Source organism: Erythrolamprus reginae, chromosome Z (genome assembly GCF_031021105.1).
Source record: "Erythrolamprus reginae isolate rEryReg1 chromosome Z, rEryReg1.hap1, whole genome shotgun sequence".
NCBI classification, from domain to species: domain Eukaryota; kingdom Metazoa; phylum Chordata; class Lepidosauria; order Squamata; family Dipsadidae; genus Erythrolamprus; species Erythrolamprus reginae.
The window spans coordinates 113542597-113568146 of NC_091963.1; the positions used below are offsets into that span (position 1 = coordinate 113542597).

Sequence of the window (25550 nt, forward strand, 5' to 3'; positions counted from 1 at the left end):
CAACCTTCTTAATGCTGCAGAAGGAATTCAACACAATTCAGATGCTTATGGATTTCCATTACTAAATCTCGCCCAGAGCATTTGCTTCGGAAAAGTCCTTTTCCGTTCAGGTCAGCGACCGTGGAGCATAGATTGACAGCACAGATCCTAAAACATACAATTGCAGGTTTATGTTCCTCTTTTCATTATTGTTTAGTGTCATTTACTTCTAAGTAAATATTTTTTCGTTATATCAGCCTTGATTTATTATACCAATACGCTGCTCCGGCTTAACTGCCTTGCCAAGCGAGCTGTCGGTCTGCGTCAACGCATCGCAACAATGCCTGATCGTAAATTCCTCTTCCGTAACCTGGTAGATCCCGGTGTCCCGTCCCCCCCTAATAGAGCAGGAAGTGTTGGGGGTGGGGATATTCTGTTGTTCCCACCCCCCAACGAGATTCAACTCTTCTAAAAATAAAAGCAACAAGAAAAGGAAAAGAGAGACCTTTAAATTTTCAGCAAAGAGCTTTAAAGCGGTGCAAACAGATATTTAATATGAATGCCAAAATTGTTTTTAAAAATAATTGTATTCTGTGACTTTGGAAGCAAAAGCTCCTTTTCCAAAGCACTGGCTTTGACCGAGTAATTGGTCTCGCTGGGGCTCTGGAGAACTCCATTAGTCCTTCTTAGAAGAGGTCCTTTTGGCAATGAAGAGACTAAGTCCAATAACAACGATGGCAGACTATATGCTGAAGCCGTCCTTTTCGCTCACGTATATTTTCTTCTTTCAGAGTGGAAGTGGCTATAGTGAAGATATGGACCAGGATGGTGTGTGTAAGTGTGGGGTTTGCAAAGACCATAGTTGGGTTGGTAGGTAGTAAAGTAGATCTGAACTGCCTTGAGAAATATATCAACAGTCAGAAAATTGGAAGACAGACGCCGTGCATAGATAGAGTGAGGCATTCAAAGGAGGAACAGAAATAACCTTTCTTTCTGGCAGAAATTAAAATATATTAATTAAAAGAGGGCCGAGACACTACAGTTCTGAGAATAATCTGACTAGAAGATCCTTAGAAATCCTGGGACCTGGTTTGGGAATAAATGTATTGCAAAAGAAAAATGGAGGAGGATGACACAAGAATTGAGGTCCTCTTAACTAGAAAAGTGATACATTCAAATGCTGTAGTAATTGATTTCTTCTTGGAGTAATGTATGCATGTGTGTGTGTATGTATATTCCATTATATATTCCATATATACTCCATTATATATGTATATATATTCCACAGAAAACACACACACACAGTAACTAACACATGGAAAACCAGCCTGCACCCTGTTTTTATCCAAGGTGTATGCTTTTTATCTGTGGTTCAAAGGAAAACAGAGGTGGGTAATTAGAAGAGCTAAGACACTTTACGTTTGAACCTCAGATACATATATTTTGCACTAAGCAGCTTAATTGAGATTATTTTCAAGTAAATCTTTAGAGGACTGCAACTGTGATCATGTCCAGTCAAATGTAAATTATTTTTGACCCCTTAGTTTAAATAGTCAAATTCAGCTAGACCTTCCTTCTCTCCCTGCAATAAATGGATTTAGTAATACTGTAAAAAGAACCTGGGCACTTCTCATTGAGTTCAGTGGGATATAAGAATTGAAATCTGAAGAGCGATTAAATCTGACAGCTGATATATGAAAATGATACCTTAGTATTTGAGATAGAATTCTGTCCCAGAGTTAATAAGCAGAACAATCCAATTCATCTTCGTTTGGGCTAATAAAGTTGATTATTTAAGTTTCTCCTAGATTCAAGGAACCACCAATGTCTTTTGTTGTTCTTGCTGCTTCTAAGGCAAACTTTAAGTCAAAGGGAGAGAAAAAGCATCAAAATGTTTTCTTTTAATTAATCTCTTATTTAAAATGTGGCTGCTACTCAGTTTTGTAAACATGTTCTGGGGAAATCATCTGACAATGTGTAGATTTCCTTGATTTATTTTAATGGTAATATTTAATAATAAATATTAAATAATAATATAATAATAATCAGAGTAGAAAATGCACCAGAATTTTTATGTAAAATGGACATTTCACAACATTTAAAATAGAAAAGAAAGCATAAAATAAACACAGTTGTGTGGCATTTTTTATTTTTACAAAATCAGTTTTGGAAGTATCCGCTTCCACTTTGGACATTCAAAAGTAATGTATGTATGGACTATTTGAATGTATTAAGGAAAGACAAGCTTTCTCATTAGCTAGAATTTAGATCAATAATGGATTAGCAAGCAGTTTTGGAAGTGGTTAGAGGGGTTTAAAAAAAGAAAAAAGCTGAAATTTACTGAAAATTAATTGAAAGGGAACACCTGTTCGGTGTGTTGGGGTTTTTAATTTTTTTTTTTTTTGCAAGAGAGTTTGTTCACATTTTACCTATAATGAATATATTCTTGGGAAATCCTCAGGCACCTCCTATAAATAATTATGAGACATGCCAACAGCTGAGTACATAATTTTGTAGAGTATATAAATTTATACTCAAATGTCATCAGAAGAGTTTCCCTGACACAGAATCCAGAATTTTCTCTAATGGAGAAACCCCACAAGAAGATCTGCAAAAGCCATTTGCCTTCCCATGTGCTAGGGTTTTTATCCAGGGATAAATTCATTTTAATTTATTATATTTAATTTATAAAAAGAAAAAGCCACAGCGCTCATCCATCCATATTATAAAAGACAGATTCCTTGGATATTCTGTTTAAAACAGAGAGATCAACTTTAGTTCATTTATTATATAAAGATTTTTTTTTTCTTTTTTGAATTGAGGTACTTTTCATTTTTCATTTTGAAAATATCATGCGGACTAACGTCTGGAAAACAGTTTTACTTCCTGGAGAACACTGTTTCCCAAAGCCCTAGTGTGTTAAACAGGCTTCTCTCATCTTAAACATTTTTTCCAAGGCCATCTACTAAACACAGCAGGGATAGCAAGATTACAGACAAGAGTAATTACTAAACAAGATTTCCAGATACTATCCAATCTAGAGAACTTTAAGCCAAAAGAGCTCAGCACACATAAATAAAAAAATCTCTTGACTAAGTTTCAAATACCCAAATTTGCTTGAGTGTGTAAACTTATTTCTGCTTGTTAAGCAAAAAGGACACTGTTTCTTTAAAAAAAACAAAACCTGCCTTTCGAAATCTGTCACCTATTTAGAAAGTGATGGGGCATTTATAGCCAAAAAATTAAGGACTTGTTCCATTTTAAACAAAGAACAGTATCCCAAAGTAGACAACAGTTGGCTGTTCAAAAATACCTTTACTATTTTGGGGAAGAGAAGTTCAAGCAATGTTTATTTCAGAAAATTGATAACTTATCAAGTTGCATATTTCACAATCTGTAGACTTCTGTTTAGTGTGTTACATATACTGAGAATTACTTTCCTGAAAATATCCATTAACTTAATGAAATTTAGGGCTATAATTTCTTTCAAATCATGGATTAGCCCTTCTTTCTTCACTTATGTGTGTTGCATTATCATTTCAGCCAATGCCTGACCAATTTTTCATAGAAATGATATTTCGCCATGCAAACTTGGCATTATAATACATTTTAAACTTTTCTTTTACACTTGATAAATGGTAACTGGTGATTATTTCTTTTAAAAGATCACTAGCAACCCTTCCACACACATACATTATTTTATTGTCAGTAATAAACCATGGGGGGGGGGAGTTATCCCTTTTCCCAAGGAACAGTTTGCCCTTTCCATGCTTTTCATATCATGCAACTAACAACAACAACGAGGATCTCTGTACAAATTTCTATCTACCTGATTAAACTGCATCAAATATTCCAATGCTTGTTGGAAGTACTGGAGATTCCAACAATAATTTCTCTTTCAGACTTTTGAATGGGCACCATTCAAAATGTAGACCAACCCTCTACATACCTTGGGAGTGAATCCAGTGAATTTAGTGGCAGTGCAGAACTACACTGCATATAGATAAATTTAAATTGTTCAGAGAGAAAGGCGCTTCTGTAAAACCGGAGCTGGAAGTTTATGCACACGTGACTTTCACTGAAGTCCTCTCTCCCCCCCCCCCCTCCCTCCCCATCCATATGATTGCAAATGTATTCCCTTCTGTTATAATGGATCTAACTTTCAAAGAAGTGCACTTGGGCTTCCGTTGCAATCCGAAGTAGCCAAATAAAGGCTAAATTGGATTAAAGAGATGAAGAACCCTTGAAGAAGTTTCTCCCCGGGCAGAACTACCGACTTTTGAATCGCTCGCGCCTCGGCAGATTTCTTCCCCAGAAAAATAGCCCTAAGATTTCAACCTATTCGCGCAACTCCTAAAAGATTCGCACCCCTTCGCTTAGGACACGCTCGGATTAATGGAGAGGACGAATTTCTAGGCGGTCGATCTGGAACTTTAAGGCAATTAGACCCGGCCGGTTTTACAACGAAGCCGAGGGTCCGCTAGGTTCCCGGTTTTTCTGGTTCTAAATTAAAAGCCTTCTCTTAGTTAGGATCGAGTCAGTTCTTAACGTTTGCAGTTGTTCCTTCGCAGGTTAAATTACTCCTAGGCACAAAACATGATTTGCCTTATAATAATAATAATAATAATAATAATAATAATAATAATAATAATAATAATAATAATAATAATAATAATAATAATAATAATAATAATATAATAATAACAACAACAATAACAACAATAATAACAATAATAATAACAATAATAATAACAATAATAACAACAGCAACAGCAACAACAACAACAACAACAACAACAACAACAACAATCGGGAAACAGAACTCCAAAAAATAAACAATCCAACCTACCCACCCTGCCCCACATTTAAAAAAGAAAAAGGGTGGGGGGGATAGTTCAGAAACAAATCTAAGTGACGGTCTCTTTTCGGTTGTGAATGTCACTTGAAAGTTCAGTGAGTTTTAAGAAAAGAGGGGAAGTTTGGGGTGGTTGAAAACTCTATTATTTTTATCCAAAATATATCTTTCTAAGGATTTTTTTAAAAAAAAGAAGATTGGGAATCGGTCTTTATTTCTAATAGCAAAGGGGATTGTGACTGTTTGTAAAGTTTCTTGAAGAAGAAAGCAAGTGCAGAGAGGCGGAAAGAGCCATGGGGGAAAGTACCTTTTGGAGAGAGGAAACAGATGTAAAGAAAGATCCCAGGAGTTGAAGTTGGAAGACTCAAATTGGAAAGGAAAGTTCCAAGCCAGGTTTATCTCCATATCAGTTAATAAAGCACTTTGATATCTTTTCCTGAGATCTGGGCAAAGAAGAAGATAGAAGGCTAGCTTAAGAAAAATTGGGGAGGGAGAAGGAGGAGGAGGGAGAGGCAGATGTTGAATTTTGGTTGGATAAGATTGGCTCACCTTCCTTGAAACTACTCCCTTTGAGCCCAGCTTGACTCCTGGTGACTTCGTAGACAATCCACACAGTTTTGTCTTTCAGAAGTGGATTCCTACTACCTTCTTTCAAGGCTGCCTCCCACTCCCACAACCTTACAAGGGTAGCCTATGACTCTGGTATTCTCCAGAAATCTCCCATCCAAGTACTAACCAGGCTTGACCCTGCTTAGCTTCTGAATCTAGACAAGGCCAGTCAAAGATGAGGACAAAAAACTCTACTTTGAAAAACAAAGAGGACGGAAACCCCCGATTTGAAAGATAAATTTATATACCAAGCTCTTCAATGGTTAAATAACTTTAACCCACCAGCCCATGAGCCTGAAGGTTGAGGGCTAATCCCTTTTATTAAAGAGCACTAATTACATTGGTTTAGCTGTGAATAATAACTGCAGAAAAGTTGGGTGAGTGGGAGCTTTCAATTAGTCAGATAGAATTATTTTTATTACTAATGGAATGAGAAAGAATACTAGGAGAATAATGGCTATAGTTTTGGAAAGAAAGCAACTATATTCCCTAAACTAATATTGATTGTGACATCATTGTAATCTCTGGTCTAATTTAATGATTAACTATGTAGAAGTCATAAATTTCTACTTCACGCAAGCACACTGTAAGTGTATTTGCAACTATAATTGATTCCAATAAAAAGTTCAGGTGAGTCCTGATTAATCTATTAGTGCTACAAAGCACAATGCAACATAATCAACTCCATAGATTTCAAGAGTTAACTTCAGAGATTTGTGATAAGTCTTTCTTCCAAGTAGGTTTTGAGATGAAATATACTTTATGTACTCCTTTGTTATTGTTCTGATTCATTTGAATAATGGGTAAAACAGTTTAAGTCACTGCAAAATATCTTAACCCAAGATCCTGTGTTTATCTGTTACTTATGAATGAATTTGTGTATATAGCCAGCCTGCAAACAAACATAATGAGATCCATCTCCATTAAGAACCCAGGAAAAGACACTTATTGCACAGTTCTTCACATATTTATTTGGGAGTAAACCCCACTAAAAGAAGAAAGATTTCTGAGATTTCTTACTATGTGTCTAAGATTATGCTATGCGATCAGTAATCTTAACTGGTAGCAGCAGGGAAGAGGAAGAAAATATTACAAAAACTTTCTGCAGCGGACCCGTTTCCAGATAATACTGTATTTAAAACTTTCTTCGACTAGGCACTGGTGTAACAGATCTGGATATGCAGTGACTGACCACATTAGCATGTCCTCACCAAAGGATGCTTGCATGGAGAGGCAGATAATATACGTACTGATATCTGAAGTATTGCTCCAGTATCCTGTGACACAGTGGAGCAGAGGAGAAAGGCAAAGGAGCAGAATGAATCCTCTATTCACACTGTGCAGTATTTGAAGACTTAAGGATCATCTGTTATGGAATGGAAAATCAGATTTTAAAAGTAAGAAACTATTGAGTGCAGGAGTTAGTGGGTAGAAAGAAAAATGATGAATTCCAGTGGCTGGATTTATCAAACTATTTTTTTTTTAATGTGGATGTGTGTAGGAAAGAGGGCAAGGGAAGGAGAAGAAATAAGCTTTAGCAACAATGTCTGAACTTTTCATTTTGCTAAGACTGCATTGTAGACTTTTATGAAGTGAACTCAGCTTCAGGTAAGAGTGATCTTATTTTCTTACTTGGAGATGTTCATAAAGACTTAAACCTTTTCTTGAATGGAAAGCAACAGGCTTAAGAAAGTTACTGCTTTGAATGGTCTTGTCCTAATATCAACTCATTATTTGCCTGAACGTAGTTTTATAGGACATGAATATAGGTGTGCTCTTCTATTCTTTAGTTTGTAGGAATATTTTAGCTCCGGTTGTAACTAGGTGACTTATTGTCCAAAGCTATTTAAGGATGCAATCATAGGAAGCAGGTCTGTTACACGCAGGATCCTGGTGTAGAGGCATTTAGAAGCTGGGCGTTACTCCAAATTGCTTAAAGTAAACTGCTCTGATTTAACTGGGTTGTGGGTCGAGCTGTGTCAGATGTGGATGTATTAATTTATTAGAATTAATCTGTGCAAACGGGGGAAATGTGAGGGCTTGCCGTTGTTATTCAAATGCCAGCTCTGCAATCTACAAGCTATTTACTCTAAGCCCTACTCTTGCTAATTGGACTGTTCCGGAGTGAGTTGTTAATTGCGGCCAATATACATTCATAGATTTACAGCCCCAATATGAAGCATGTAGTTTTGAAAATAAATTCCACTGATTTCCATGCTATTTGTTTTGGGGTAATCATACTTCTATCCTAGGAATCCTTAACAAGTTTTTAAATAAATCTACCAATGCATTTTTCCTTGTAACTTATTTTCATAACTAGGGATCATAGTTTTGTTCCATTATGTCTGAACAGGGTTATTTGAGAACAAGTTCAACAAGTTCAGTTCTGGGTTATACAATCAAGTGTGATAAAGGGCAAGGCATCATTTCACAACTTTCTCTACAAATGTGATGTCCTTTTCTTTGCTGCGGCATTTCCCTTCCTGTATCCGCTGTTCTCTTCCTCTAAAATAGAAAATACTGCCAAAATACCAGTATGTTTTTGGCACCTATCCTTGTCTTTTTGCTGGCCATAAATGTATCCCTGTCTTGGAAAAATGGATAAATGACCAGGTTAGGAGGACATAAAGCAGTAGTTTCCCCCTTGTTGAATAAAAATGCATTCCTATGCATACTTACTCAGAAGTAAATCAGATTGAAAAATTCGCTCTCCCAGCTAAGCAATTATAGGATCATCAGAACTTTGATGTGTTTTGGCATTGAAGAACTCATATTCATTAACTGAAAAATGTTTGTGTGTGTACTACAGAAAAGAAGAATAGTGCCTTCTTTACCTTCTAGAGTACCAGAAAGTTTCCCTCCTTTCCTTATAATGAAATTATTTATCAAAAATGTCTGACTTATATTGGAAAATATAATAAAATAAGAACAAAGATGCAGTTAAAATTTTCATTCTAGATTAATGTTTGGTGAAAACCATCTTTCTTTATTTTACAATTGCTTTTTTTAAAAGCAAATTTTAGATTATTCTTGCATGATAAAGTCCTGAGTTCAGGTGTGAATTAGGATAACTGGAATGCTTAGAACAATATGAATTGACATTCTTGTTGGGAAAAAAATTATTGGTAGAGGGCATAAATTGAATGGAAATTGTGATGTGCAAACCCTGCTGAAGTTCTTAGAAACTGTATACAGAAGTCCCAAAATCTGGTTCACCTCAGACTAGACTCCCAGGATCTTATGATTGCTTCCTGTTAGAATCTCAAATTCCATACAAACCAGGTTTCACGTAATGGGATAGAAGTGTGAACAGTTATTTATTTTGGTTTTGGCAAGAGTAAGCCAATGTTTGCAAAATCACATCATACTGGTGTTCTTGGAAGATGCTAAGTTTAAAACAAACAAACAATAGAATTAAGGAATAATATACTTCCCTATACTGGATCTAGAACTTTTTTATTATGAAAAATAAACTCATATTTTACATGGAGGAAAATTTCTGCTCTTATTTTTTCTTTTGCTTTCAGCAATTGATTTTTATTTAACTTATTCTTCTAAAAACTTACATTTTTATTATGAAATGTAATTCTAAAATACTCAATTCTTATTATTAAAGATGTTCCCATTCTAACTGTTCATCATACAAAATTCTAATAGTAGAGATTAGTTTAGAGAAAAATACTGTTTTTCTTAAATCACACCAAAAAGCTTTATATTATCTAGGTTAAACCTGACTGTTCTTAATTCCAAGAGGGAAAAATTGACTGCAGTGGTGCAAGCCAACAGGACAAGAAACATTGCTGTAGACTATTTCCTGCCATCTGTGTGAAAATGCTTTTAATTTTGCAGGGCAGGACTTTGAGTAGTTCAGGGCTTTACTCAGCAGAATGGATAGAAGATAAATAATTAATAAATAAAGCCAACCACCCAGAGCTGGAGGCAGGCAGAATTTCCCTAAAACTAAAAATCTAACTTTATCTATCAAGATCTTTGGCATTCACCTAAGTGATTGATCAGCTTGAAAGTTCATTTGGTGGATTTACCATAAAAAGATGTATTCAACTCATAGTCTGAAATTGCAATTAGTTACCAGTTGGGGATAGAAGAGCACAAATCTATCTCCACAGTACAGGTTCAAATGGAGAATAACTATTATGCATGATGACAAGGCAAACTATCTATTGATGGATGGATGGATAGATTGATAGATGGATGAATTCAAAAATCATAGATGTGTGAATAGATAAGGGTTTTCTCACGTGCTTACTGTTTAAATACTGGGTGGTACGTAAGAGATAGCCAATAAAAAGTACTGTTTGAAAGAAGTGGATTTGAAGACAATACATTTGTAGTTCTACAGGCCAGCACATATTTCTGGTTGCTGAAAATAAAAGTACAGTATGTGTAACAGATAAAATTTCCCTTAATTGTATTGAATGCAAAACAATTACAAATGTATTTTCACCAAGAAAACAAGACTAACATGAGATTTTCTAATACAAATTTGGCTCCAACCTCAAATCCTGGATTTATAATGATCTGATTACCTTTTTTGTGTCAGTTGTAAATGAAATGTTTAATGGAATAAAGATGTAAAGAAGCTTACTCATATTTCAAAAGCAGCAAATAAAGCTTGAGGTTTTTTAATCTATCCCCATCCTTCCGCTCTCTAGCTTTGAGAAAGTTTATTTCTATTCCAGTTGACTAAAAAAATAAAGGTTATAAAGCCCATTGGTCAATCTTTCCTGTACTATCTCAGTCTATTTAAAGAATAGTGGGTTTTGTCATCTATCTTCTTTCTTGGTGGATCTTCTATTGACAAATTAACAAAAGGTTGTGCTAGGAGGAATAGAAAAACGAGCTCTTTAAAACAGCCGAGTCTATATATTTCAATCTTATTGAATCCCATTTTAATGCTGAAAAATCCTGAACAAAGACTAAGTCACGGGTAAGTCTGTTTGAAATATGCAGTGGCTTGACACTTGTCAGTAAAACTGGGAGAAAGCGACGTAGGAAGGTCGCTTTTTAGTCTCTCAAAAGTGTGCGTTGGGGAGGGAGTTTGGAAGGGTGGACTCCAAATATCTCGAAGCCTCCGAAAAGAGGCAAACTAAATACAGGGGTCGTCGTCCCCGTCCCCCCCAACTTAAAGCGAATTTTTCGCAATCTGTTTCTAATTAAATGCAAGCTCAATACAGTCCGGATGCAAACCGTCCAGTTAGCACGGGTAAGACCAGAACACCGATTGCCATCTTTGGACGGCGGAGGGAAGGGGATGCTCGCGCAGGAAATGCTCCCGCTAAATTGCGCCGCAGCAGCAGGGTCTCGTGGGATTCACGGCGCTAACAAAAGCCTCCCATCCGGGGAAGGGGACTGGTTTAAAAGGAGCACTTCCGGTCTCTGGTCTGTCAAAAGACCAAGCCACAAGCAAGCGGCTGATTTCTTCGCGAGCACTTCCTGTCTGGAGTGGCGAGATTTCCTGGGAGTCCATCGCTCCTTCAAAGGATAAGACTTGCCAACGGAGGATCTTTTAATCTGCCGCTAAGAGATGAATGTGGAGGAGAGGAGCCTTTCAGGCTGGGAAAGGGAAGAGACAGAACACGGTCAACCAGCCCTTTTAATTCATTTTGCGATATGCATACGTTTTGCAGCAATATATTCCGTTAGTTGCAAGGGTTAAATGTGGAACAGACAGCAAAAGATGAATTGGCACAAAGACCAGCATCCCCAACCCCCTGAAGAAAAGCATAAAAACCTCAAGGCACAATCTAGAGGGACCGTCTCCTGCTGCTTCCCCCTTTCTTTAAAGAAACTTTAGCCGAAGAATTGCCTGTTCAGTTTTGCTGTCACTGTGCAGAACAGCCTCCCATCTTTTTTCAGATGTGCAGAAAACCAATTCCAGACACCGTTAAACGTTACCCACCCGCCCTCCCCATTTCAGCACAGCCTGCTGATGGGATCTTGAGAATTACAGTGCAACTCACGTCTGGGGACCAGCGGGTTGGGGGAAGGTCCTGTATCATGTACAATGTGTCTCTTATTTCGGTGCTTAATCTGGTGGGTTATAAATTGCTAGACTTTTTAAAGCCTACCTCACCCCCAGAATTCACAGATTGGAAGACCCTAATCCAAAGCCTTGAATTTCTGCTCATACTTCAATATAAGTCCTATGACTTAATCTAGTGCAAATTCAGTGCAAATACGGAACGGGGTGAGAGAGGTAAATGTTCAATTACTTCAAGATTTGCTGTATGTTTCCAGAGAACAATAAACCAATTCCAGTTGCTCTCCCTATTGCTTCTCAGGAGTCGTAAAGATTTTTCCAGCTTACTACAAGCTCCCTTTCTTTATATTTAGACATTGTAAGAATTACCCCACCCAAATAAAAACCCTACGTACCCTTTAAAAAGCTTGAGATGAATAAACTGGCGTAAATCAGGCAGTTTTATGTTCTTGTGTGTTAAAAATGAATTCCCAACAACGTGAAACTACCTAATTCACAGAGCAGTTTTGGTTCGTTCCTGTGCCAAAATGTTACGGTGCTTACCGCATGTGCCCACCCAGAAAGGCCATTTTGATTGGTCTCAATTGTGCTCCTTTGCGCATGCACTCTTATTGTCTCTCTTGCTCTAATTCCATAAATAGAAAACTGTTGCTAGGAAATAGCTTGAAAAGAATCTGTCAAGGCTCAAATTTAAACACACACATGTACAACTCACCTACCTTTTCCCCAAGCCACTATTGAGATTGTTTCCTTCATTAGGATAAATGCACCAGGATCGACCCTAAAAATGTTGCTGACTGTGAAAAACAACACAATATTTCTGATTTTAGGAGGAAAGGAGGGGGGAATTGCTGACATTTTTTTTACAAATGGTACTGTTAATACATTGATCAATTGCTTTGGTAGAATTTAGTAGGGAATGTATAGTTCTTTTCCAGAGAGACTGAGTACCTGAATGTCCAGATTTGGGAGATTAAAAGCAAACAATTATTAGGAATAAAAACCATGTTTGTACAACACACAAATTGCAGAAACCCAAACTGGATGATGTAGAAAGAGAATAATCACATTTCTTGAATAGCACCATAAATTTAACTCAATTAGGACACAGTCTTGCAAATTATAATGAAACTAGCAGTTCTTTCTTAAAATGCATGTGCGTCTGTATGTACACATAAGTATATATGAAGTTTAGTCCTAGGTATATACAAAAGTGCACTGCATAATGTTTTTTTAAAAAAATCAGTCAGTAATAATCTCCCCAAAAAACACAAATTTTTTCACTTAAATTGTAAAAAAAGTTGCTGTTAAAAAGTACTTAAAATGGTGATATGGTAACAAGGGAAATCTACAATATTAGATCAAAATTAGTTTAGTTTAGTTTATTGTCATTGGACTTCATACAATGAAATTAAATGCCATCTTCAGTGTACATTGTAATAAAAATAAAACACAAACACACATCATAGTTATACTGAGGGATGACTTTTTGGAATCAATAAAATCTGAACTAGTTATCTGTCCATGAATTATTTTAACTGATGGCTGGAGTGCTTTCCCCATCAATGTTTGTGGACAAATACAAATAGTTCTCGGTTTACAACAGTTCATTTAATGACCAAAATTACACAGCACAAAAAAAAATAATTATTTCACACATACAACTGTTTCATACATCCCTTTGGTCATGTAATCAAAATTTGGATGCTTGGCAATTGGTTCATATTTAAGATGGATGCAGCGTCCAGGGTTCATGTGATCAACTTTTGTGATCTGACAAGGATTTAGGGAACCTAAATTCACTTAATAATGTTACTTAATAAGTGCAATGATTCACTTAACATCTGAGACAAGAAAGCAACTGTTTTCACTTAGCAACATAAAATTTGGGCTTAATTGTAATAGTCGGTTCAGGACTACCTGTATTAGTGCAAGAATGGTCTACAGTATATTAAAAAACTGATTCTAACTGAATTAATTTCAGGCTGGGGAAAAGAGAAAAGAACAGAGTAGAAAGGGAAAAATCAGGCAAGATGGTGGCATTTAAATTTTCCTCAAAACAAAGCTGTTATTTCCTCATCAAGTGGGTTGCTTCGTGCAGGCTTTAAGTATTTCCAGTTATAACAACTGTTGCTTGATTTTATTCTTAATCATATGTTGAATAAGTTTTAAGGAATATGTTTAAGTTAAACTATAAATTATGATTTGTGATTCATATTAGCAAGATTCGCAGGCTAATAATGGGCAATGCCTGAACCTAGTCTGTTTCCACATCATATTAGTAGGCCAAAACACCATAGTTTCCTCAATATATTATGTCCCCAAAATAGATAAACGTTTATCTGATCTTGTTTATCTATTACAGTATACTAAAACCAGTATGGGGGTATTCAGCTGGATTGGGCCGGTTCGGATGATCCAGATATTAAAATTCTGCACTGTCCCATTCACTCGCTTCAACCCACCCAGTCACTCCTCGTCTTGCCTTCTTGTCCGGCATAGCTGCTGATGCTGTCTGGCTCCCTCACTTGCCTTGACCACATGGCCTCTTGCCTGTCTTCACCGCTGGGGCTGCATCCCACCCAGCACTATCCCCGCAGCCCAGCTGACTCACTGATCTGCCTCAATGAGTCTGCAAGCAAAGCCCAAAGCCCGGCCTAGTTGCCTCCCACATGGCCCAGCCAGCTTGCCCGCCATCTGTGTGACCTACCACACGGCAGCTGAGGCCCAATCTCTGCTCCTCCTTGCTCCTCTAGATAATGCCCTGTTGCGACCTGCTCCAGCAGCAGAAACCTTGGTAGAGGTAAGTACAGGCAGGTGCCCCCTCTGGGAAGTGGGGTTGGGAAGAGTGCATATCTGCAAAGCTTCCTGTCTCTCTCACTCTCCGCCTCCTACTGCTTCTCTGCCTTCTACCGCTTCTCAAGGCCTGAGACAAAGCACTTGATCTGGGCACACAGCCCTCCGTCATGGAGCCCTTCATGACAATCTGATCTGTCCCGAAGGCCTCAAGGAGTTCCAGACTTTTCACATGCCAGCCAGAGTGCCCTGCCTTTCAGATCCAAAGGGGGACAGCTGGTGGAACCTCAGGAGGGTGAGTGGATGTCCCTGGGCTGCATGCGTGTACTGCAGTCTCAGCCCCAACGGAGCATCTCCTCCAAGGGCTGCTCATCATCAAGCTTGTCTTTGTAGGCAGCCACAGGCTGACCCCTTTGGGATCTGAAAGGCAAGGTATTCAGGCCAGGAGGGGTGCATGGAAACTGTGGAAGGTAAGGCTGATGGCAAGGGACAGAGACCCATTGCACTTGGCTGAAGAGTTGCCGTGGGCAGACATGGTGAGGCTCACTCACCTTTTGGACTTGGCACACTTGGCTTCCACAGGGCATCCGAGTGACTGCCCCCTACTTGCCTTCCCCTTCACCTCGGGTCCCGCATGCAGCCCATGACGAAGAGACGCACCCCATTTCAGCTTGGGCTAGGCACTGCGGTGCACATGTGCATCCCTGAAAGGGCCACCCTCCATCCCCAAGCACCACCGTTACTCTCAAGCTTGCCTTCTGGTTCTGCTACTGCTGCTTTGGAACTCTGCTTCTACCTTCCACTGCCACCAGTCTGGAACTCTGCTTTTGCCTTCTGCTACCGCCACCCTGGAGTGCCTCTTCTGCCTTCTGCTGGTCTGGAGCCCTGCTTCTGCCTGCTGCTGCCACTGGCGGTCTGGAGCTCCACTTCTGCCTTCCACCACTACCATTCTGGAGCTTCACTTCTGCCTTCTGTCACTCCTACCACCACTGCTGTTCTTTAGCTCATCTTCAGGAGAGATCAGTTCATCCAAGCTATTCTTTGCTTCCAGGGAAGGGCTCCATGGTCGAGGGCTTTGTGCCTAGGCCAGGTGCTTTCTCTCGGGTCTCCTACCTCACATGGACTGGTGGGAGGAGGAATTGTGTGGCCAGGAAAGCTGCCTAATCTGCCAACCCAGAAGAGCAGAAGGTTGATCTATAAAATCAGTGGTGGGTTGCTATCAGTTTGCATCGGTTCGATTAACCAGTAGTGGCAGCAATGAGAGGCTCTGCCCATTCACACAGACTATTACTTTGTTGCTAAAATCATTTTCCAGAAGTACACATAGATGACTGTTTCAGCTGGATGCATAAACTACTTTATAAACATAGTAATATAATTTATATACAGTGGTACCTCAAGATACGAACTCCTCGTCTTACGAACAACTCGTGATACGAACCCGGGGTTCAGAAAAATTTTGCCTCTTCTTACGAACTTTTTTCGAGTTACGAACCGGCGTTCGGAGACTGCTGGGAAGCCGCGCGGCTGTTTTAAAAGGTGACAGCCGGGCGGCAGGGCTTCCCAGAAGCCTCCCGAACGCCGGTTCGTAACTCGAACAAAGTTCGTAAGAAGAGGCAAAATTTTTCTGAACCCCGGGTTCGGTTCGGGAGGTTGCTGGGAAGCCCCCCAGCCTGGCTGTCAACTTTTAAAACAGCCACGCGGCTTCCCAGCTGTCTCCGAACGCCGAATGCGGAAGTTCGGCTTTGGCGTTCGGCTTCGGGAGACAGCTGAGAAGCCACGCGGCTGTTTTAAAAGGGCGCAGCCGGCCTGGGGGGCTTCCCAGCACCCCCCCGAACCCGGGTTCGGGGTTCGGGGGTGCTGGGAAGCCCCCCAGGCCGGCTGTCACCTTTTAAAACAGCCGTGCGGCTTCCCAGCAGTCGCCGAAAGCCGTTTTTTTTGCGGGGGGGTTTTTTGGTTGCACAGATTAATTGACTTTACATTGTTTCCTATGGGAAACAATGTTTCGTCTTACGAACCTTTCGTCTTACGAACCTCCTCCTTGCACCAATTAAGTTTGTATCATGAGGTATTACTGTATTTACAATACCATTAGCAGGGTTCTTCTTCAATGGAGCAACAGTTAAAAGTAAAACACAAGCACCTTCTAGTTCAGAGTTCAGAGAGTACAGAGTGTGAATTGAACCCATCCTTAAACTTAAGTTTTCAGTTTCGATTCTCTGCACAGACTCAGAAGCGTTTAACTCCTATTGGCTGACTTAGTTGCTATGTCTATTCATTGGCTAACCTTGTTACCATTGGCTCTCCAAGTTCATGAATCTCTTAACACAGACATTCTCAAAAAAGCTCTGCGGATGTGAACAACATTTTTACAGAACTATAGATACGTTGAGGCTGGATGTGACAAGGAATTGCTGAGAGGGGAGGAGCCAGGCGAGGCAATCTTTGATGTGAGTTACATTGATTTGGCCATACCTACCCAGTCACATGGCCACCTAGCTAAACCCATCCAGTCACATGGCCACCTAGCATGCCTACCCAGTCACATGACCATCTAGCCACACCCTCAGAACCTGTTGTTAAATTATTTGAATCCCACCATTGAATCAAAGACACTTGAAGCTGTTCACAACAGAAACCACCTTTTATAGCACAACTAACTGGCACTTTTAGTTAATGGTTTTACCCTATTATGAAAAGTCGGGAAGGAGTTTAATTAAACCAAGTTTTATTTAAGTTAACTAGGGATAAGTATGTCATGTGAAAATAGTCTATGGCTGATTGAAATCACACAGTGAAATGTTTCCTCATGGAAAGGAATTTATTCATTTTAACAGGACTATACATATTCAGAAAAAACGTGTGTGAATATTTCTCTGATTCTGCATAATGTCTTAGAAAGTTAGGACTGTGGAATGCCTTGTTCAGCAGACTTACAAAAATGCTTCTGGATTTCACTCTGATCATTTTCTGAATAGAACGGTGTACTTACCTTGTATGGTTCAAATTTAATGTAAAATTATCCAAGGAGAGATATGTTCCAAGTTAATCACAAGATCTACCATATTGTGCAGCAGAAGGCGGTCCCGGAGATATTCTGGTCCGATGCCATGAAGGGCTTTATAGGTCATAACCAACACTTTGAATTGTGACTGGAAACTGATCAGCAACCAATGCAGACTGCGGAGTGTTGGTGTAACATGGGCATACCTAGGGAAGCCCATGATTGCTCTCGCACCTGCATTCTGCACAATCTGAAGTTTCCAAACACTCTTCAAAGGTAGCTCCATGTAGAGAGCGTTACAGTAGTCGAACCTCGAGGTGATGAGGGCATGAGTGACGGTGAGCAGTGACTCCCGGTCCAGGTAGGGCCGCAACTGGTGCACCAGGCGAACCTGGGCAAACGCCCTCCTTGCCACAGCTGAAAGATGGTTCTCTAATGTAAGCTGTGGATCGAGGAGGACGCTTAAGTTGCAGACCCTCCCTGAGGGGGTCGGTAATTCCTCCCCCCCAGGGTAATGGACAGACAGATGGAATTGTCCTTGGGAGGCAAAACCCACAGCCACTCCATCTTATCAGGGTTGAGTTTGAGTCTGTTGACACCCATCCAGACCCTAACTGCCTCCAGGCACCGGCACATCACTTCCACTGCTTCGTTGACTGGACATGGGGTGGAGATGTACAACTGGGTATCATCAGCGTACTGATGATACCTCACCCCATGTCCCTGGATGATCTCGCCCAGTGGTTTCATGTAGATATTAAATAGCAGGGGGGAGAGGACCGACCCGAGGCACCCCACAAGGGAGAAGCCTAGAGGTCAACCTCTGATCCCCTACTAACACCGACTGCGACCGATCGGAGAGGTAGGAGGAGAACCACTGAAGGACAGTGCCTCCCACTCCCAACCCCTCCAGCCGGCGCAGAAGGATACCATGGTCGATGGTATCGAAAGCCGCTGAGAGGTCGAGAAGCACCAGGACAGAGGATAAACCCCTGTCCCGGGCCCGCCAGAGATCATCCATCAACGTGACCAAAGCAGTTTCCATGCTGCAGCCGGGCCTGGATCCTGACTGCTGAGAGCCTAGATAATTGGCTTCTTCCAAGGACCGCTGGAGCTGGAGCGCCATCACCTTCTCAACAACCTTCCCCATAAAGGGAAGGTTGGAGACTGGACGATAGTTGTTGAGAATGGCTGGGTCCAGGGAAGGCTTCTTGAGGAGGGGGCGCATAAGTGCCTCCTTATAGGGAGCCGGAAAGGACCCCCTCCCCAAAGAAGCGTTGACAATCTCCTGGACCCAGCTCCGAAACCAGCCAGGAGGGACACGGATCTAGTAAACAGGTGGCGGAACTCACAGCTCCAATGGCCTTGTCCACTTCATCAGGTGTCACCAGATCAAACTCTTCCCAGACAGATGGACAAGTACGGGCCCCAGTCACCTCAATTGACTCATTGTCAATCAACTCTGTTATCCAATCGGACTCGAGGTACACCCGGATCCGAGCCACTTTATCAGCAAAAAATGTATGAAATCCTCGGCACTACTCTGCAAGAGCTCCCCAACTCCCCCCTGGTTAAGAAGGGAGCGGGTCACCCTAAACAGAACAGCCGAGCGAGATTCCGTTGATGCAATCAAGGCGGCATGATACGTGCATCTTGCTGCCTTGAGCACCACTTTGTAAGACTTAATATGAGCTCTTACAAGTGTTCGATCGGATTCGGACTTACTCTTCCTCCATCGCTTCTCTAGATGTCTCTTCTGGCGTTTCAATTCCCGGAGCTCCTCATTGAACCATGGAGCTCTACAGGGTCTAGTGCCGCGGAGAGGTCGCAACGGCACAATCCGGTCAAGAGCCTCTGCTGTAGCCTTGTTCCAGGCCTCAGCAAGAGACTCTGCTGAACTGTGGACAAGTGCATCTGGAATCATCCCAAGCGCCCTCTGAAAGCCCTCTGGGTCCATCAGGTGTCTGGGGTGGAACCACCTAGTCAGTTCCTCCTCCCTGCGGGGAAGGATTGGAGCCAAGAAATCAAGCCACAATAGAAAATGGTCTGACCATGACAAAGGCAACACTTCTAAGCCCCTTAGTCTCAGACCATTGCTCAATTGCTCAGAGAGGGATACCATGTCGGGTTCGTGCCCCCCCCCCCCATGAGTCGGACCTTGTACTACTTGAGTCAGGTCCATGGCTGTCATGTTTTGTCTTCAGTCTAGCTATCAATGATCTTAGCAGAGATTTTGCTTCATTCACAGCTGCTCTACACTTCTTTGGTATTTCAGCAAATACTTAATACTTATAGGAGCAGAAGTGGCGTAGTGGGTAGAGAGCAGTACTGCAGGGAACTAAAGCTGACTGCCAGATCTGCAGGTCAGCAGTACAAATCACATCACCGGCTCAAGGTTGACTCAGCCTTCCATCCTTCCGAGGTAGGTAAAATGAGGACCCGGATTGTGGGGCAATATGCTGGCTCTGTTAAAAAGTGCTATTGTTAACATGCTGTAAACCCGCCTGAGTCTAAGGAGAAGGGCAGCATTAAAAAATCGATTAAATAAATAAATAATGAACACTAAATACTATCAGCCTCCCTTCCTTTGATGATCAACTGATCAAACTGCTACATTATAAATGTGAAATTAATAAATATATTCATTATACTAATAAATTAGTATGAGAACCTCCGCCGCTGTGCCTTTTGCTTGTCCAAATACCGGAAGCACCTGTGGCCGCCCTGCACGGAGCTTGAAGGCGGCGCTTGTGGCTTCGTTCTCCCCACCCGAGAGAAGAGCGCCAGGTCCTAAACGGTGGGAAAAGCACTTTTGGAGCACAGGCTGAAATGGGGGGCGTGCGGGGTGGGGTGGGGAAACCGGATCTCCCAGAAAGATAATCGATTGTTCAGGAGCCTTTGAAAGTGGCACAGCCACCGCTTGTGTCCAGGTAGTTTCACCCATCCAGCGCTCTCTCTCTCTCGCACATACTCAGACACACACATGCAGATGAGGAAGCGGAGGGGAAAGGCGGTGACGGAGCAAAATAAGGTAGAAACCTTAGACAATCAGGAGGCTTTAAAAGTGAAGCAGTCACCACTTGTATTCTCGCTGATGCCAAAGCGAAGGACAGAGGGAGTTCCTCAGCCAGGGAGAGGCGGCCCCTGCCCGGCCAAAGCCGCTTGCCTGAGCCGCTTTTTGGCATGCTGGGAAGGCTCCTTGGCCAACGCCTGCCGGTCTCCCGCGGGGAGGGAAGCAGCCAAGGGCTGCCGGACGGCCTCGGGGACAGCCAGCGAAGCGTGGGAAGGCTGCCACTGCCGCTGCTGACTGCTACCCAACTCCCCCCCAGCAGCATTCGATGTATAAGACGCACCCAGTTTTTGATGCACTTTTTAAAAGAAAAAAAGTGTGTTACACCAAAAAATACGGTAATCAAATCACAATTTGGATAGGGCAACTTGACTTGGACAGGATAACCTGAATTGCCCCTTCTGAGTTCATTAAACATTGCAAAGGAAACAGGTTTACTTCCCTATATGTAACAAGCCAGTGCAGAAGTTGGTGATAAATCAATGGCTGGCCACACTATCTGTAGAAGGCCTGATGTTTATGGAAAGGGTGATTTCATGAAGGAGCAAATGCAGCCACAAAGCATTCTTTCAAGACGTTCAAGGCCATCCTAAACCCACCCGGGCGGAACTGGAAGGAGTTATTATTATTATTATTATTATTATTATTAATAATAATAATAATTATTAATAAGATTTGTATGCCGCCCTCTCCGCAGACTCAGGGCGGCTCACAGCAGTAATAAAACAGTATACAATATAAATCTAATATTAAGTCTAAAATAACAATTTTACATTAAAAACCTAAAAAAACCCTTATATAAAAACCTACACACAAACATTCCATACATAAAACTATATAGGCAAGGGGAGATGTTTCAGTTCCCCCATGCCTGATGGCAGAGGCGAGTTTTAAGAAGTTTACGAAAGGCAAGGAGGGTGGGGGCAGTCCTGATCTCTGGGGGAAGCTGGTTCCAGAGGGTTGGGTCCGCCACAGAGAAGGCTCTTCCCCTGGGTCCCGCCAGATGACATTGTTTAGTCGACAGGACCTGGAGAAGGCCAATTCTGTGGGACCTAACCAGCCGCTGGGATTCGTGCGGCAGAAGGCGGTCTCACAGATATCCTGGTCCGGTGCCATGAAGGGCTGGCACAATCTGAATGGGGAATATGATAAATTTATGGGTGGGGGGGAAAGGGATGTAAACTTTCAACTTTCAACTCAGATTCAGGTTTCCCAGTGAGGGTGCCAGGATGGCTCTGGCAATAAATTACAATTTTGAGGAGTACTTTGACTCAGATCTGATTTAGTTCCAGTGTTACCTGGAACCTTGACATTTTAACTTGAATCTCTTAAATTCTCACCAGCTACCCATAATTCCGGCACTGGTTGGGAAACTGAGTTCCCACATCCAAGCGGTGTGAAAACTCAGGAAAAGAAAAAAAATGGAACAGAAGGAGCAAGCTGCTGGGAAATTCCAGGTCCTCTATTATCCACCCCATGAATTCGCAGCTGCCAGAGAGGAATGGATACAGTAAGAAATCATGCTCACAGACCACTCTGAAAGTGAACGATTCCAGCTGCTGTCATGCCATCTGTCATTGATGGATCACTTAAAAGTGAGTTGGACAAGCCCCAGATCACAGCCAAAGTTCTCCTTCCCAGAGAGGCACCAGGGTCTCCTGTCGAGTGGGGACACCTGTTCTTCCCACCAGGATTTGCTTTCTTCCCTGGAGTGGGGTGGGCACAAAGGCAGTGGACCCTGGAATACTCCCTGCAGCCGAGCATTGCACCATGGGTGGGGGAGGGACAGCAGTCCCCTGCGATGTCAGGTCTGGTTGCACCCACTCCTCCACCAGTAGACAGCCCCTCCCTGTGGATTTATTTATTTATTTATTATTTAGATTTCTATGCCGCCCCTCTCCGAGGACTCGGGGCGGCTCACAGTAGAGAAAAACAAATCATAAATAATCTGAATACATTTAAAACATTTAAGATTTAAAAAGAAAACCCCGTATAGTACATACACACTCACAAGCATACCATACACAATTTAAACATGCCCAGGGGGAGATGTCTTAGTTCCCCCATGCCTGACAGCAAAGGTGGGTTTTAAGGAGTTTACAGAAGACAGGTAGAGTAGGGGCAGTTCTAATCTCCGGGGGGAGTTGGTTCCAGAGAGCCGGTGCCGCCACAGAGAAGGCTCTTCCCCTGGGGCCCGCCAACCGACACTGTTTAGTTGACGGGACCCGGAGAAGGCCCACTCTGTGGGACCTAATCGGTCGCTGGGATTCGTGAGGCAGGAGGCGGTCTCGGAGGTATTCTGGTCCGATGCCATGAAGGGCTTTAAAGGTCATAACCAACACTTTGAATTGTGACCAGAAATTGATCGGCAGCCAATGCAGATTGCGGAGTGATGGTGAAACATGGGCATACCTAGGTAAGCCCATGACTGCTCTCACAGCTGCATTCTGCACGATCTGAAGTTTCCGAACACTTTTCAGAGGTAGCCCCATGTAGAGAGCATTACAGTAGTCGAACCTCGAGGTGATGAGGGCATGAGTGACTGTGAGCAATGAGTCCCGGTCCAGATAGGGCCGCAACTGGTGCACCAGGCGGACCTGGGCAAACGCCCCCCTCGCCACAGCTGAGAGATGGTTTTCTAATGTGAGCTGTGGATCGAGGAGGACGCCCAAGTTGCGGACCCTCTCTGAGGGGGGCAATGATTCCCCCCCCCCAGCTTGATGGACAGACAGATGGAATTGTCCTTGGGAGGCAGAACCCACAGCCACTCCGTCTTATCCGGGTTGAGTTTGAGTCTGTTGACACCCATCCAGGCCCCAACAGCCTCCAGGCACCGGCACATCACTTCCACCGGATGGGGCCGCATGGGGCCTAGGCCAACAGAGGCAGCAGGGAGGGAGTCAAGTTTGAGGGGGGGCCCAGCAGGCTTTCATTTCATTTAATTTCATTTTCATTTTATTGGATTTGTATGCCGCCCCTCTCCGTAGACTCGGGGCGGCTAACAACAGTAATAAAAACAACATGCGACTGTCATCACACCGACTGCACCCAGGCCAGCCACCGCCCCTCAAGCCCAGGAGGCTGTGCCTCAGTTCCACGCCACGTTCAATAGCAACCCAAAGAAGCTATCCTATTTCCTCCATTGAGTGTGGGCCTATATCATTGGACACCAGACAGATAGGCGGCTGATTGGCAAGATAACTGAGGGCATGAATAAGAAGAAACAGCAGAATTGGTGTTCAAACTCCTTCCTTCCTTCCTTCCTTCCTTCCTCCAGCCAGCCAGCCAGCCAGCCAGCCAGCCAGCCAGCCAGCCAGCCAGCCAGCCAGCCAGCCAGCCAGCCAGCCAGCCATCCATCCATCCATCCATCCATCCATCCATCCATCCATTTATATATTTATTATTTGTATTTATATGCCACAAATTCCAAAAAGGACTCAGGGCAGTTGATGACACAGTCGACTTCATCTAATTGATGAGGGACAGATTCCATGATGAGACCCAGCAGGTAGACGCCAAGAAACTGATCCAAAGGTTGAGGCAAGCTGGCCGCCCAGTGAAGGAACTGGTATGGGAGTTTAGAATAGCGGCCAGGAAGGTACGGGGCTGGCCTAAAAGGCTCTTGGTTCACACAATCCAAGATGCACTGGCTCCAGAATTGAAAGAGGCGTGCAAGTTCAGAAGATTATCATGTCGAGTCTAAGATTGGTATTCTACCACCATTGCTCTAGACCAGAGGGTCAAAAAACTAAAGGAAACCCCCAGCAACCAACCAGCCAGAAAGCAGTTGGGTAATGGGGTTCCACCTAAGACCAGAGCAATCCCACATTGCGAACCAACATGGGGTGTAAAATGCTATCTGTATGGTCACCACACCACCAAGTGCCTGGCACCAGCCCCTATCCCTTAGCCAAAGTCCGGGCCACCTCCCACTTCCAGGAAAAAGGGCCCAAGACCGCCAGAATTAGGATGGCTGGTGCTGCAGTCAGGAGAGCCTCCGTCCCCTCCGGACAATGATGAGACCTCACCCACAGAAGCAGCAGCAATCTGTTGGGACGAAGGGAACAGTGATGAAGATGACTCGATGGTGAGTGAAGCAGTTCGCCCATTCCTCATAAAGTCAAAGATTAAAGTGCCCGAAATGGGAAAGGAGGAGGAGGTAGATGCCATAATAGACAGGGGTTCCTTGCGGTGCTAAATCAGCAATGTAGTGGTGGAAAAGCGGTATCAGGGCCCTAGTGAGCCCCATCCGGTTTCAATAGTTGGATGGATCACCAATCAGGGGAGGCCCAGCCACTCTCCTCGCCGAGCCCGTAGAGTTAAAGATGGGCCAACATCATGAAAGTCTTTATTTCATAGTAGCCTCAAAGATGTTGGAGGCCATCATCTTGCGCCTAGCATGGCTAGACAAGTGGACTCCCACCATAAGATGGGAGAACAAGCACTGGAAGTTAACCATGCATGTTGGCCCAACACCCCCTCTAAGGGACCAGAAGCACCAAGAAGGGCTGATGCCTGGGGTATCAACTGATCCTCAACTGGCAATCCCTGCAAGGGAGACGATTCCACCAGGTTCTCAGAAGGAGCTGAGAGAATATAGAGACTTGGAGAAGGTGTTTAGCTAGGAAGAATGTAATAAACTCTCCCCCTCCAGCAGACAACAGGCTGCATGATAGAATTTGAGCCAGGTGAAACACTCCCTAAGCCAAAGATGTATTCCATGTCCCCAAAGGAACTGGAAGAGCTGAGGAGATATATCGATGCCAACTTGGAGAAGGGGTTCATCCAACCAGCAAAATCGAGGGCTGCCGCCCCCGTGCTATTCAAGAAAAAGAAAGATGTGTGTGTGTGTGTGAGAGAGAGAGAGAGAGGGGGGGGGGAGAGAGAGAGAGATTATGTGTTTACTTCCATGGATTGAATGTGGTGTGTGTGCAGAACATCTACTCCCTTCCCCTCATGAAAGAGTTGTTGAACCACTTGTCCAAAGACAAGATATTTCTACCAATCTAGATTTGAGAGAAGCATACTATCGTATCTGAATCAGGAAAGGGGACAAATGGAAAACTGCATTCAAATGCCTGCTGTGGGCTTCCAATTCAAGGTGATGCCTTTTGGACTGCAGGGACCCCCAGCAGTTTTCATGCAGTACATTAATAAGATGTTCAACCCCCACTTGTACAAGGAGGTGCTCATCTATTTAGATGATATTCTCATTTTTAATGAAACTCTGGAAGAG

General features: G+C 42.7%; 1 protein-coding gene and 1 long non-coding RNA gene across 2 annotated transcripts in view; both read right to left on the minus strand.

Moving 5' to 3' along the window:
• Window positions 1-522: 522 nt before the first annotated feature.
• LOC139176002 (uncharacterized) lies at window positions 523-5262 on the minus strand. The gene is made up of 3 exons (XR_011560596.1): window positions 5142-5262; window positions 1687-1838; window positions 523-876 (listed from the first exon to the last, which is right to left on the minus strand). It is a non-coding gene; the product is annotated as an uncharacterized lncRNA (long non-coding RNA).
• A 5074-nt stretch (window positions 5263-10336) lies between these two features.
• The window catches only part of LOC139175999 (uncharacterized), a 37637-nt gene continuing 22423 nt past the window's right edge, over window positions 10337-25550 (minus strand). The window contains exons 2-3 of the mRNA XM_070767477.1: window positions 12164-12241; window positions 10337-11017 (exon numbers count right to left, since the gene is read on the minus strand). Coding sequence (XP_070623578.1) covers window positions 11013-11017; window positions 12164-12241 — 83 coding nt within the window. The 3' untranslated portion in view covers window positions 10337-11012. The remainder of the gene's footprint in view (window positions 11018-12163; window positions 12242-25550) is intronic.